Raw genomic sequence first — 15,923 nt, 5'->3', positions numbered from 1 at the left:
CTGCGCGGGACAACCAGGCCACTGCACGGCTGTGCAGCTTAGCGAGAACGTTGCATTCAACCCATAATCCACTGTCCCCCATCAGTGGTGTTGGAGCAGGCTGGGTAATCATTACATCACAAAATGCCTGCTCGAGATACTTCTAAGCTAGCAGTTCTCAAGCATAAACCAGAGCGAGAGATACCAGCAAGAGCACAGGCATCGCCCTTTATTACATTTAGGACCGTGAAGCAAATTAGCAGAATGTTCCTTCCCTTAATTCGTAGAAATAGGTTCGATAGAAAGAGTTCAATCTTTTACGCATAGATTTCTAAAAACATTCGCAGTAGCATTTTCACGAACCACCCGTTATAAAGTAATGTCAGAAAGCCACAGAACATCTTCAGTACGAGGGAGAAAGGAGCAGAAGGATATGTGGATAGAGCAAGATGAAGCAATGTGCGGAGTCGAGTCCCGTGTGGAGCATAAACCCCGACATGGACCAGTTGGGCCGGCTGGCCCGTTTCTGGGCTGTAAACTCTATGTAATTCGTACCATAGCGGCCAGCTCTTCCGATTCGATGCATGTACGTCTCCCAGTCCTGGGGCACATCAAGGTTAACAACCAGGTTCACTTTCTCTGCATCAATCCCTCTGGAAGTCTGAAAGAGACAGACACACACTGCTGTATAAATAAAGAACACCTTTACGCCACAGTAAATCCATACACATCTCCCGCTCCCGCAGCCTAGTGTAGTAGCATCCAAGCTTTCTAATTTTTGTGGGCCACTTATGTGCAGCATACTACGGGGAGGAGAGAGAATAAGACAATCCAGCCCCAGCCAGTTGCCCACATACAAATCTTCCAACAGGGGTCACTGGATTGCGATCAGGAACTTGCACACTGGCCGATTGTTCGCTCCCCTAACGGAGAAGGTGGAGACCAATTGTAGCATCTTTGCCCCCTGCCCCAGCTGACACGACTTATACTGATGGAACTGGAATCCTTCCTCGTGGTTTGTGCGGCTCGGAGTTTAACGTTTTATTTAAACGACGTGCAACAGAAAAATCGGCTCATAACGATGAGAACAATCGCCTCCCTTTTTGGAAATGAGAGTTAAGGATATATTTTTCCATTAAATTCAACAGTATTGCAGAACTAAGCAAGAGACCCAACATTAGGGAACGCACAGCGGTTAGGTTACTGGACTTATAATCCAGAGACACAAGTTCAAATCCCACCAGTAAATCTGGAATAAAAAGTTGGTGACCATGTAACTACCGGATTGTCCTAAAAACCCGTCTGGTTCACTAATGCCCTTCAGGGAAGGAAATTTACCGTCAGTACCCAGTCTATATGTGACTCCAGACCCTCAAGCAATGTGGTTGACTCTTAACTGCCCTCTGAAATGGCCGAGCAAGTCATTCCGTTAAGGGCAATTAGGGATGGATAATAAATGCTGGCCTTGCCATCGCGTGAATGAACAAAAAATAAATAATCTGGTAATGCGCGTATACAGCACAATAAGCATCAGAAGACACTGGCCCAGTAAGCGAGGGAACAGTAGGCACGCTTCATCACTAAAGGAATTTCCAGGGTTTCACCTCTCGGGTGCATACTGACGCTAGGAGCCAACAGTGTAAAGACACCCTAATTCAACAGGAAAGAGTGTTCACGACGGTGAAGGTTCAAATACTTGGGGGACACAAGTTAAAAACTAAATTAGGAGTAAGCACGGAACTTTTCATTCTAAGTGGGGGGTGACCTGATGGAGATATTTGATAGGGTAGATGTAGAGAAATATTTCCAATTGTGGGGAGGGGAGGGCGCGTCCAAAACTAGGGACCATAACTATAAGCTAGTCACTATTAAATCCAATCAGGAATTCATGAGAAATATCTTTACCCAGAGAGTGGTGAGAATGTGGAACTCGCTACCACAGGGAGTGGTTGAGGTGAATAGTACAGATACATTTAAGGGGACGTTAGATAAACATGAGAGAGAAAGGAACAGAATGATATTTTGATAGGGTGAGATGAAGTAGAGCGGGAGGAGGCTCATGTGGAGCATAAACACCGGCACAGATCAGTTGGGTCGAATGGCCTGTTTCTGTGTTGTAGATTTGATGTAAAGTTGTGGAATAAGTTTCCAGGGAAAGGCATTGAATCAAAATGAATGAAAGGAGAGATCTTGCATTTAAACAAGAGTAAAAATTCCTCGGGGCACAGAAAGGCGTAAACGGCTGTTGTCGCTAAAGTTACGGTAAGAGATCAGGAGAAGCCCCGCAAAATATTTTACCGATATATTTTCAGTGCAATGAACACAAAACTGCAATAACCAGCCATTGCCACTAGAGGATCTCGGAGAGCTTTGTAAACATTGCCCAGAGAGAAGCCAGATTGTACTGAACAATTTACAGCAGTTTCTCCAAGACACTAACTTTACTAAATCCGTGATACCAGCACTCTCCTCCTTTTGGGTGTAAATTATCAAGTTATTCTTGGGTGTCCGACTTGTGAGCAAAGCAATCTAAAGATGCTCGTCCTTTCAGGTGGATGTAAAACATCACCCGCTACTGATCGAAGAGCAGGGGAGCTTTCCCCGGTGTCCTGGCCACTATTTATCCCTCAATCAACATCACTAAAAACCCCTCAGATGACCTGGTCATTATCACATTGCTGTTTGTGGGAGCTTGCTGTGCGCACAATGGCTCCGCGTTTCCTACATTACAAGTGACTACACTCCAAAAGTACTTCATTGGCTGGCAAGCGCTTTGGGACGCCCTGAGGTCGCGAAAGGTGCTGTAGTAACGCAAGACATAAGAAACAGGAGCAGGAGTAGGCACATTCGCCTACTCCGCCATTCAATAAGATCATGGCTGATCATCTACCTCAACCCCACCTTCCCGCCCGAGCCCCATATCCCTCAATTCTTAAAATAATTAAAGACCATGTTCTGCGGTACGGCAACAAGGCACAAACCTAGGATTAATGCTGGAAACATGAAGGGGGAGGGGAAAGGACTTTTTAATGCAAAGGTTATTAGAATACGGTGTGCATTACAACAGGTAGCTGAGTCAATAACATGGAAACATAGAAGATAGGAGCAGGAGTAGGCCATTCGGCCCCTCAAGCCTGTTCCGCCAGTTAATTAGATCATGGCTGATCATCCAAATTCAGTACCCTGTCCCTGCTTTCTCCCCATATTCCTTGATCCCTTTAGCCTTAAGAAATATATCCAACTCCTCCTTGAATATATTTAATGAATTGGCCTCAACTGCCTTTTGTGGTAGAGAATTCCACAGGTTCACCACTCTCTGGGTGAAGAAATTCCTCCTCATCTCAGTCCTAAATGGCTTACCCCTTATCCTTAGACTGTGACCCCTGGTTCTGGACTCCCCCGCCATTGGGAACATCCTTTCTGCATCTAGTCCTGTTCGAATTTTATAAGTTTCAATGCGATCCCCTCTCATTCTTCTAAACTCCAGCGAGTATAAGCCCAATCGACCCAATCTCTCCTCATACGGCATTCCTGCCATCCCAGGTATCAGTCTGGTGAATCTTCGCTGCGCTCTCTCCATGGCAAGAACATCCTTCCTCAGATAAGGCGACCAAAACTGCACGCAATACTCAAGGTGTGGTCTCACCAAGGCCCTGTACAACTGCAGCAAGACATCCTTGTTCCTGTACTCGAATCCTCTTGCTATGAAGGCCAACATACCATTTGCCTTCTTAACCGCCTGCTGCACCTGCATGCTTACCTTCAGCGACTGGTGCACAAGGACACCCAGGTTGCGTTGCACTTCCCCTTCTCCCAATCTATTGTCGTTCAGATAATAATCTGCCTTCCTGTTTTTGCCACCGAAGTGGATAACCTCGCATTTATCCACATTATACTGCATTTGCCATGCATCTGCCCAATCACCCAACCTGTCCAAATCATACAGGAGTTTATCTGCATCCTCCTCACAGCACACACGCCCACCCAGCTTTGTGTTGTCTGCAAACACAAGTGCGAACGAGATAAACACCTGGTGGTGGAAGACATCAAGGGCTACAATAATAAAGCAGGAAAATGGGATCCGAGTGGATAGCTGATACAGAACTAGCACCAGTACAGGCACAACGGGCTCTTCCCGTGCTTAGCGTTCTATGACCAATGCACAGGAGACTGCAACCCAAACTAGTAAGAAATTCACAGATAGTTTCCCTTCGCCTGTTGTGAAGTGCAGGCTTTCCCTACAAGAACACAGCTCACTTACTCAAGTTCAGAAAGCCAAGCCCCCCTCCCAAATGTGCATAAAGTTACTGCAGGATTCTAACTGGGTAAACAATGCAGCGTACCAGAGCGCTGGCGAGCTTCCAGCTAAGTCTACCTACTCTGTTAAGAGCATTGACTTTCAGGGTTATCTGTAGCAGTTTTTTTTTTTAATTCATTCTCGGGATGTGGGCTGAGAAGGTGGTGGTGAGCCGCCATTTCAGAGGGCAGTCAAGAGTCACATATAGGCCAGACCGGGTAAGGACAGCAGATTTCCCTCCCTAAAACGACATTAGTGAACCAGGTGGGGTTTTTAAGACAATCCGGTAACTGAAGCTAGCTTTTTATATTTCAGGTTTAATGAACTGAATTTAAATTTCTTACGAGCCTAGTTGCTGGCTGATCAAGTGCATTAGAAAACTCACCAGGTCAGTGGAAATGAGGACACGACATTTGAACTGTTTTAGTTTAGACATGGCTTCAAGTCGCTGGTTCTGGTTCATGTTGCCTAAGGAAGAAAAATACACAGATGAGTGGAAAGTAGCAATATATTGCGAGCTATAAACAGCATTTAGTCATCTGGATTAATGAACCGTATTTATCAACATATTGGGTTTTGCAACGTTACAATTTAATTGTGCTCACTATGACTTCCCCAATAGATACCTCCCGCAGTGTGAAACTGAGATAATCAGACCAGAGAGTTCTTTTTATTCGTTCATGGGATGAGTTTGTCACTGGCAATGCCAGCATTTATTGCCCATCCCTAATTGCCCTTGAGAAGGTGGTGGTGAGCTGCCTTCTTGAACCGCTGCAGTCCGTGTGGTGAAGGTGCTCCCACAGTGCCGTTAGGGAGGGAGTTCCAGGATTTTGACCCAGTGACGATGAAGAAATGGCCGATATATGTCCAAGTCAGGATGGTGTGTGACTTGGAAGTGGTGGTGCTCCCATGCGCCTGCTGCCCTTGTCCTTCTAGGTGGTAGAAGTCGCGGGTTTGGGAGGTGGTGTCGAAAGTTCAACTGGTCTATACACAATTAGCAGACCTTAGTCTGGACAGCCCCACAACGTGCCTCAGTAACAGAGGGGAGGAATATTCCATTCTGGATGCTACCCCGTGGACCCTGCTGCAAAATGCACAGATGTGGGCACAAGGGCAAGGACCCGATCAGGCTAGGGCTGTGCTTCCCTCCACAGGTGAGCAGCCTCCCACCGGCTCTCAGTCTATGCTCACGCATGAATGGAAGTCCACTCGGAACCAGCCTCCAAAGAACTGCACCCCGATATGTCAGGACCTTCAGGAGAGGAAAGGAGGATGATCAGAGGGAAGGGGTGCAGGTGGAGTCTTCGAATTCGGACTTGTCAAATTTTTAAAAGTATCAAGGAGTAGAGTTGCCTCTTCAAGCACAATCGGCACTCTTGCACCTGTTTTGCAAAGTGTTTTTTTCTCTCTCTCTCTCGTTTCCATTAAAATCACCGATCGCAAAATCTGCCATGAACCAACACAATCGGACAGCGTTTTAAAACCTGATTTTCTTTTTAAAGTTTTGCTTTAAAAAAATATTCTGAGCGGTAACAGTTCGATTAACACAGATGAGCTAACGTTGATCAAAAAGTGTCCACACCCTTAACATCAACTCATCTCTTTCTACAGATGCTGACTGGCCTGCTGAGCAATGTTCCCTCCAAGAGCTGCAGACATGCGCGGCCGTGTGGCGATCTGGAAGGTACCGCGCAGGCCGCTCTCACACGCGGTTCCCTCGAAGATACAGCGCGTGCGCGGCCGTGCAGCAATCTGGAAGGTACTGCGCGGGCCGCTCACACGCGGTTCCCTCGAAGATACAGCGCGTGCGCGGCCGTGCAGCGATCTGGAAGGTACCGCGCAGGCCGCTCACACACGCGGTTCCCTCGAAGATACAGTGCGTGCGCGGCCGTGCAGCGATCTGGAAGGTACCGGCGCAGGCCGCTCTCACACACGGTTCCCTCGAAGATACAGCGCGTGCGCGGCCGTGCTGCAAAATCTAAACGTACCACGCACTGAAATAAACAGGCCACACACAATAAAGAAAATTTAGAGGGAACATTGCTGCAGTGTGTTCCCGGGACCTTCTGGGTTTATTTTGTTTGATTTCCAGCGTTTGCAATTTTGTTTTGCTTTTCACTGCCCGTTTAGTGATGTCCTTGTAGGTGTTATTTCAATCACAGACGTGATCACAAAAATAAACATTTTTTTAAATCAGTGTCATTCCGCCACCTGTGAGTAACCCAATTTTAAATGACTGAAAATGACAAAAAATATACAGGACCAGTTGCTAGTTATACTCGTCAGTTTCTAAGTAAATTAAAAAAAGAATTACAGTATATTCAAAAGCTTTTAAAACGTGCCTATTATTGCCCTTGCGCCCAAAAGAACCAGCTTAATTCCTGGAGCCTCCACCAAGGCCCGTAAACAAGCGCCATTAGTGGGAACTCACCATGGCGATCAATTCACCCTAGGGGTGTGGAAATTTTGCGGGTGGGATCGGCTTCTAGCGCGATTTTTTTTTTAAACTAGCGCGAAAGATCGCGGAAACCCGATTTGTGCCAAAATATCCGCGATCTTTCGCTCTGAAAAAAACAGCGTAACAGAGCGGAAACTCCAGGCCAATAGGCAAATCTTGGAAGAGACAGGCAGCAAGTTATACATCTGCAACACAGAACGTCACTCACCTGAAATGCAGACTGCAGGAAGTCCTTTGGAGGTGAGAATGTCTGCTAGGCGCTGGGCTCTATTACAATATGAAAGACACAAAAATTACTCGTGACATTTCTATAAGTTATTTTTTTTTAAATATTTTTGCAATACAACAGAAAAGTTACCAAAACACTGATCAGTTAGAGACACGACAGGGTTTTAATTTAAAGAGATGCTGGGAGAAAGGCTACAGCATTCATCTGTCTATTTACACTGGATCTCACTGTCAACCAGTAAGGTATAACCTCTTCTGCCCATGCTGTTCATACACCCATGGGTGTTTTACAGGCAAGAGGAGGGAATAAAGATTGAAAATCACAGGCAGGCGACATGGCAGCTGTGGCTCAGTGTGCAGCACTCTCTCTCCGAGTCAGAAGGTCGTGGGTTCAAGTCCCACTCCAGAGACTTGGGCACAAAAATCTAGGCTGACACTGCCAGTGCAGTACTGAGGGAGTGCTGCACTGTCAGAGGTGCCATCTTTCAGATGAGACGTTAAACAGATGTCCTGTCTGCTCTCTCAGGTGGGTGTAAAAGATCCCAGGGCACTATTTCGAAGAGGAGCAGGGGAGTTATCCCCAGTGTCCTGGGGCCAATATTTATTCCTCAAGCAACATCACGAAAACAGATTATCTGGTCATTATCACATTGCTGTTTGTGGGAGCTTGCTGTGCACAAATTGGCTGCCGTATTTCCTACATTGCAACAGTGACTACACTTCAAAAAGTACTTCATTGGCTGTAAAGCACTTTGGGACGTCCGGTGGTCGTGAAAGATGCTATAGAAATGCAAGTCTTTCTTTTTAAACATGCAGTTGGTAAATTCTCTGACTGACATGAACTGGGCCAAGGAGGTTCCCACTGGAACGCAGCTCTACATTGGTCGATGGGTGCATCGCTCTCCTACAAACCACTCTCCCTGAAGGTAAGACCAGGAACTCACCATGTGAGACAACACCCCTTCCCAGATACAAACCAGTGTCCCACTCAAATCCATTATTGTGCTGTACCCCATTGCTTACTACAGGAAACTTTCTTTTATCCGGAGGTTAAATGTCCGGAAAGCTCTATCTACCGGCAAAATTCAGGAGTCGGTTCAGATCATTTTTTTTCTTTTCGTTGCTTCTTTTCTCCAATCCTGGCTCTGCACGCGTCTCTGTAGCTAAGCAACAGCTTCAGCTAGACGCTTGCAAGCTGCGCCGACTGTTTTGAAGCTGTTGCTAAGCGACAGGGTTTGTTGCTTCACACGGAGCTCTGAGCTCCGTATGTTTTAACATTAGCGCTGGTTTCTACGGCAGTTTTGATCTAATGGCACCAGCTCGGTCCCGTCAGTGCCGGATACCAGAAAGTTTCCTGTACCTCCATCATCCAAACCAGCAACTGGTGACGGCGATGATGAAAATCTGAATTAAGCTGGTTTCTTGCATAACTAAATATTCTTATTTTGAAAATGACGTCTGGTGTAAAATTGTTAATCGGTAACCATAAATACATTTCTATCCCGCTCTCTGCGTTACCCGGACCGGGGCTCTCTCACGGGCTAGATGTACTGGTAAGCAGGCCGTGTTGGCATGGAGACCGGAGAGGCTGAGGCTGTTCTCCGTAGATCAGAGAAGGTCAAGGGGAGATTTAATAGAGGTGTTCAAAATCATGAAGGGTTTTGATAAGAGTAAATAAGGAGATACTGTTTCTCGTGGCAGAAGGGTCAGTAAGCAGAGGGCACAGATTTAAGGGTCAGTAACAAAAGAATATGGTGAGATGAGGAGAAAAAAATGTACGCAGCGAGTTGTTGTGATCTGGAACGCGCTGCCTGAAAGGGCGGTGGATACAGATTCAATAGTAACTTTCAAAAGGGAATTGGATAAATACTTGGAAGGGGAAAAATTTGTAGAGATATTAGGAAAGAGCGAGGGGGAGTGGGACTAATTGAAGAGCTCGTTCAAAGAGCCGGCACAGGCACGATGGGCCAAATGGCCGCCTCCTGTGCTGTACGATTCTATGAATCGATGATTCTATGACAACGCCACACCCAGAGGATTATCGAATGCGTCCGCTGTACCTGCTGTGAAGGTTAGAGAAGACCAAGGCCTGGTTGAAGGGGATCTTGCTGAACAACTCCAGTAAATGCTGCACTTTCTCCTCGAAGATCTTGTGTGGAAGTGGGTAGGAATTCACAACCTTGTAAAACTGCTTCAGCCCTGTTGGATAGAAATATTAAATCTGGATTAAAAATAAAACAAAAGACTGGCTTAATCCATTACACGTGGTCACAGAAGATCAGTGCGTCACTAGATTTAGAGCACTGATACCAAATGTGCAAGATGAACATAAAAGTTATATTTAAATTAATAGGTTTTAATGGTGTGCAAGAGACTTCTTGTAATTAGACTCAATTCATCACCTCAAATTGCTCTGCTCTGACAGATCGGTAAGCACCAGGGTTGACCCTAGTGTTGTACAGCTCCAACTACAGGAAACCCTTTTATCCGGCACCGACGTGGTGCCAGTTTATCAAAAAGTCCGGATTAGAGAGAGTTATAGTTAAAGGTACGAGAGCCCCATACACAGCAACAAATCCAGGCTTCCCTGTTGCTTAGCAACAGCTGCAGGAACCCCGGCCACAGACCAAACGTCCCTGTTGCTTAGCAACAAGTGTAGGAACCCCTGTTACACAGCCACAGATCCAGGAACAGCCACTAATATGAAGTAAAAATTACCTGAACCTACTCCTGAATTTTGCCGGTTAACAGAGATTTCCGGTTATTTAGGTGCCGGTAAATCGAGAGTTTCCTGTACTGTGTCCAGCCACAAACCAAGCTTAGAAGGGAAGAATAATAGACCCTAACTACACTGCTGGGGTGTTCTTCCACAGTTCACTTGGACACAGTACAGAAAAACATCAGCACTGAGGCCATTTTCAACCAAATGTGCCCACATAACAAAAAACAGATGATCTGGTCATTATCGCATTGCTGTTTGTGGGAGCTTGCTGTGCGCAGATTGGCTCCCGTGTTTCCCACATCACCACAGTGGCAACACTTCAAAAAAAAAAAAAGTACTTCATTGGCTGTAAAGCGCTTTGAGACGTCCAGTGGTCATGAAAGGTGCTATAGAAATGCAAGTCTTTCTTTTCTTTCTGTTTGCAAGACTGGCTCAAACACAGCACTTAATTGGCTAAAATATTCTCAAAAAAAAAAGTTAATTCCTCAACGTGAAATGTTACCTGGAATTAGCAACGCTTACTTATAAATAAATCATACAGCTACTTCAGATCCTTTATGAACCGAGTTCTATCAGACCTTCACCTCTCTTTGGACTTTCGCATCATTCAAGTCAGGGACAGTTTCAGAGGGTACCGAGAGATGTTAAAGATGGCTAAATAACACCTCAGTATTGCGAGGGATAAACAAGATTAATAAACCCATCCCCTCCTGCAATAGGTGGGTTGTGAATCTTTGGAATTCTCTACCCCAAAGGGCTGTGGATGCTCAGTTGTTGAGTATATTCAAGGCTGAGATCGATAGATTTTTGGGCTCTAGGGGAATCAAGGGATATGGAGATCGGGCAGGAAAGTGGAGTGGAGGTACAAGATCGCCATGATCATACTGAATGGCGGAGCAGGCTCGAAGGGCCGAATGGCCTACTCCTGCTCCTAATTCTTACGTGGGTAAATGAATCAAATAGTTTGGTACTGAGCCACAGAGATAAGGCAACAACTCATGAGCTACAATTAGCCTCACACCTCATGGGGGTGGGGGGGAATGGGGAGAGTACAGATAATGCCTGGGATCCTTACCCCTGCTCTCTACCTACCGACCCCCGCTGGATTAGCACACCCGCGTGGACAACCAATGATGATAGGGTTGGTTTACTCGTGATGCCACCCACAGCCAAATAGTCTGCTGAGGCTCAACACCAAGGCTCATGCGAAAAGTGGCCGCTTTGGACAAACTACTGCTGACTCCCGTAGAACTGTAGCTCAGCAAAGCTCAACACAAGGGAGGGTGGCCCAAACGGGCACAAAATATCCCCAGGTGGAAGATCATTATTTGCTTTAGCACATTAGGTGATGAGTTTGGTGGGGTTGGGCTAAAAAAAACTGGCAGCTTTAAAAGAATAAAGTGGTTTAAAAACGTCATCGCTGTTAACACTGGGGACAAGCTTGAAACTTGGTTACCATCTTAATCACGCTCTGTGATTGAAATAACACGTTCACAGAATCACAGAAACCCACAGTGCAGATAGAGGCCATTTCGGCCCATCAAGCCTGCACCGACACATATCCCACCCTATCCCCGTAACCCCACGTATTTAATCCCCCTAACACTAAGGGTCAATTTATCATAGCCAATCAACCTAACCCGCACATCTTTGGACTGTGGGAGGAAACCGGAGCACCCGGAGTAAACCCACGCAAACACGGGGAGAATGTGCAAACTCCACACAGACAGTCGCCCGAGGCCGGATTCGAACCCGGGTCCCTGGCGCTGTGAGGCAACAGTGCTAACCGCTATGTCACCGTGCTGCCCATGTTCAAGGACATCACTAAACGGGCAGTAAAAAGACAAAAGAAAATTGCAAACGCTGGAAATAAAAAAAACCCCCAGAAAGTGCTGGGAACACTCAGCAGGCCAGTCAGCATCTGTCGAAAGAGGATCCTTTAGCTCATCGGTTCACATAGTGTACAGCCTCTTCTCATCCCCCCCCACCCCCCGCCCACCGCACCTAGTAACCGATCTCCAGAACAGCAACTTGACGTACTGAACGCCTACAGGGACTGTGGTGATCCACTGGAACCATTTCAAAAGGTTCAGGACACAAAGTTGTCGCTGAAGCCATAGGCAAGGAACACAGGAACAGGAGTAGACCAGTTAGCCCATCGAGCCTGTTCCTCCATTCAATGAGATCTGCGACCTAACTCCACATACCCGCCTTTGCCCCATATCCCTTAATACCTTTGGTTAACAAAAATCTATCAATCTCAGATTTAAAATGAACAATTGACCCAGCATCAATCGCCGTTTGCAGAAGAGGGTTCCAAAAGTCTACCACCCTGTGTGCGTGGAAGTGTTTCCTAATTTCACTCCCGAAGGTCTGGCTCTAATTTTTAGACTGTGGCCGCTGGCCCTAGACTCCCCAACCAGCGGAAATCGTTTCTCTCTACCCTATCAGTGCCCCTTAACATCTTGCAAACAGCAGCAGCTTAAGGAACACACAGGTGACGATTTTGTCGGGGGTGTGGGAACTGCAACACCCCAAGCTGCGACAAATGACATTTAATTGTTACTTATTTCTGTTAAGTTCTTGAACAGAACCAAACAAAACAAGTTCCCCCCCCCCCCCCCAAAATCGGATTTCCTCCTCTCTCCTACTTGAAGGCTCTCCACTCCTCACCTTGACGAGACGCCCTCATGCAAAGTAGCCAACCTTCAGGGATGTGTGAGCCAAGACAAGCAAGTGCTAGCAGGCTACATTCTTTTTTAATAAAAACACATTTTATTTTCCCCTCGCTTCCAACTGGGCTGACACTCTGCTGCAGTGCGGCGGGGATTACTGCACTGTCAGAAGCGAGACGTTGAAGCGAGGCCGTGCCTATCCGCTGCGATTACTGCGAACGATCCCATGGCAGTAATCGGAGCAGGGAATTCTCTGCGTGTCCCCGGCCTCAACAAATACCAGCAGGGGAACAAAAAAATGGGGATGTCGGTAAACCTTCCTGCTGTTTGTGGGAAGTTGCCTGGGTAGAAAGGCTGCTGCCTCTGCCAAAGCAATAACACTCACCACGCTCCAAAAGTAATTCATTATGTGACGCACTCAGGAGACATTTCAACAATGTGATAAGGTGCTATAAAATCCAAATACGGTTCGTGTTCCACTTGCTCAGTGATATATTGAAGTGGACACATGCCAGCGATTCTGGAAATAAAAATCGCCACCCCCCACCCTTCAATTACTAAGCGCCCATGTCAGGATCTGTCAGTCCGATTTTGACCAATCTCTCCTCTCAGTTTTCAGACTAAATAAATCAAGAGGAGAGACGCCAGTCACGGGGAGTGGAAGTCTTTGGGCACTCATTCCGCAGTTGCGGGCTGCTCTGCAGTCAGACAACTGATAACTCCACTTACCCGCCTTGGTTTCAATACTCTCCACTTGCCTGGATGAGTGCAGCTCCTACAACACTCAAGAAGCTCGACACCATCTCGGACAAAGCAGCCCGCTTGATTGGCACCCCATCCACCACCTTAAACATTCACTCCCTCCACCACCGGCACACCGTGGCTGCAGTGTGTACCATCTACAAGATGCACTGCAGCAACTCGCCAAGGCTTCTTCGGCAGCACCTCCCAAACCCGCAACCTCTTCCACCTAGAAGGACAAGGGCAGCAGGCGCATGGGAACAACACCACCTCCAAGTTACACACCATCCTGACTTGGAAATATATCGGCGGCGCTGGGTCAAAATCCTGGAACTCCCTCCCTAACAGCACTGTGGGAGCACCTTCACCACACGGACTGCAGCGGTTCAAGAAGGTGGCTCACCACCAACTTCTCAAGGGCAATTAGGGATGGGCAAGAAATGCCGGCCTTGCCAGCGATGCCCACATCCCGTGAATGATTAAATAAAAATATACAGCATCTGTCGCCTCTCTCCTGCCGTTTTTACTTTTCAAACCATTAAACAGTGCAAGTTAAGGAGGACTCACCAATGAGTGCTGAATTGGTGGGGTTCAGTCGGACGAAGCTGGGATCCCTCATGTACCTCGTTAAATGATGGGCCAGCGACTCTGGGTATGTGGCAGATAGTGCCACCATCTGCTTATTTGACGGTAGCGAGGAATAAATCCAGCTGTAGAGAAACAATGGAACGTGAAATCTTTAGGACCTCTCCATGCTGCTTCACAACCACTGTAACTTCGAGGATTAATGCAAGGTGGTGTTTGGACTTGCGGAGATCGATATTTATTATACAAAACCTAACTTTAACGAGCAGGTAAAAATTTAAAATATATGTTGCAACAATATACTGAAGGGGAGTATACCGGGGTCTATTTCAAGCGAGTGGGGAGGTTGAAGTGATTCAAACTCCACTTCACGTTCTAGATTCTGCAGCTGGCGGTTAAGAACATAAGAAATAGGAGCAGGAATAGGCCTGTTGGCCCCTCGAGCCTGCTCCGCCATTCAAGAAGATCATGGCTGATCTTGGGCTCAAAGCCACTTCCCCGCCCGCTCCCCATAACCCTTCACTCCCTTATCTTGCAAAAATCTGTCTATCTCCACTTTAAATGTATTTAATGACTCCGCCTCCACCGCTCTCTGGGGCAGAGAATTCCACAGATTTACGACCCTCAGAGAAGAAATTCCTCCTCATCTCAGTTCTAAAAGAGCGACCCTTTATTCTGAGACTGTGCCCCCGAGTTCTAGATTTCCCCACGAGGGGAAACATCCTCTCTGCATCTACCTTGTCGAGCCCCCTCAGTATCTTATGTTCCAATAAGATCACCTCTCGTTTTTCTAAATTCCAATGAGTATAGGCCCAACCTGCTCAACCTTTCTTCATAAGTCAACCCCCTCATCTCTGGAATTAACCGAGTGAATCGTCTCTGAACTGCCTCCAATGCAAGTATATCCTTCCTTAAATAAGGAGACCAAAACTGTACGCAGTACTCAAGCTGTGGTCTCGCCAATACCCTGTACAATTGTAGCAGGACTTCCCTGCTTTTATACTCCAACCCCCTTGAAATAAAGGCCAACATTCCATTTGCCTTTTTGATTACTTGCTGTACCTGCATGCTAACTTTTTGCGTTTCATGCACAAGGACCCCCAGGTCCCTCTGAACTGTAGCATTTTGTAATCTCTCCATTTAAATAATAATTTGCTTTTTTATTTTTCCTGCCAATGTGGATATCCTCGCACTTTCCCACATTATACTCCATCTGCCAAATGTTTGCACACTCACTTAGCCTGTCTATATCCCTTTGCAGATTTGAGTCCTCTGCACAACTTGCTTTCCCACCCATCTTTGTATCACCTGCAAAGTTGGATACATTACACTCGGTCTCTTCATCCAAATCATTAATGTAGATTACAAATAGTTGTTCTGTACTCCGATAAGTGTCTAGCATTGCTTTGAGCAAATACACATTTCAGATGTACACATCCTCTAAAATATTAAGCCACATGTTCAGTGCAAATATACTATCTTCTTCCTAAAGCACAGCTGAAGCGGAGATGCCAAAAGCCTATAGCCCCATTGTGCAGGTTCTAACTTGCATAGACGGTCAAATTTCAAGTACGTGATTGCATAGGTGATCAGAAGTGTTCTGCACTCTTGACGTGTGCAAGAATATAATCCATGTTCTGGATAATGCACAAAATGCAGCTGGATACTAAGAGAGGAGAGTTAGGGTGCAGGGGGTCGAGGTTAGAGCGGAGAGTTAGGGTGCAGGGGGCCGAGGTTAGAGCGGAGAGTTAGGGTGCAGGGGGTCGAGGTTAGAGCGGAGAGTTAGGGTGCAGGGGGTCGAGGTTAGAGCAGAGAGTTAGGGTGCAGGGGGTCGAGGTTAGCGGAGAGTTAGGGTGCAGGGGGTCAAGGTTAGAGCGGAGAGTTAGGGTGCAGGGGGTCGAGGTTAGAGCAGAGAGTTAGGGTGCAGGGGGTCGAGGTTAGAGCGGAGAGTTAGGATGCAGGGGGTCGAGGTTAGAGCGGAGAGTTAGGGTGCAGGGGGTCGAGGTTAGAGCGGAGAGTTACGGTGCAGGGGGCCGAGGTTAGAGCGGAGAGTTAGGGTGCAGGGGGTCAAGGTTAGAGCGGAGAGTTAGGGTGCAGGGGGTCGAGGTTAGAGCGGAGAGTTAGGGTGCAGGGGGTCGAGGTTAGAGCGGAGAGTTAGGGTGCAGGGGGTCGAGGTTAGAGCGGAGAGTTAGGGTGCAGGGGGTCGAGGTTAGTGGAGTGTTAGGGTGCAGGGGGTCG

At 47.0% G+C, this 15,923-nt stretch overlaps 1 protein-coding gene across 1 annotated transcript in view; it reads right to left on the bottom strand.

The window, feature by feature from the left end:
• ddx20 (DEAD (Asp-Glu-Ala-Asp) box polypeptide 20) overlaps nt 1–15,923 on the bottom strand; it is a 47,032-nt gene that overhangs the window by 12,898 nt on the left and 18,211 nt on the right. Inside the window, exons 3-7 of the mRNA XM_086011044.1 lie at nt 13,668–13,810; nt 9,023–9,161; nt 6,943–7,001; nt 4,662–4,744; nt 535–640 (exon numbers count right to left, since the gene is read on the bottom strand). Of these exons, the coding sequence (XP_085867170.1) occupies nt 535–640; nt 4,662–4,744; nt 6,943–7,001; nt 9,023–9,161; nt 13,668–13,810 (530 nt within the window). The remainder of the gene's footprint in view (nt 1–534; nt 641–4,661; nt 4,745–6,942; nt 7,002–9,022; nt 9,162–13,667; nt 13,811–15,923) is intronic.

Source organism: Somniosus microcephalus, chromosome 18 (assembly GCF_052327205.1).
Source record: "Somniosus microcephalus isolate GS21.2 chromosome 18, FLI_Smic_1.0, whole genome shotgun sequence".
In the NCBI taxonomy this organism is placed as follows: Eukaryota; Metazoa; Chordata; class Chondrichthyes; order Squaliformes; family Somniosidae; genus Somniosus; species Somniosus microcephalus.
This window is presented reverse-complemented; position numbering and strand designations above follow the sequence as displayed.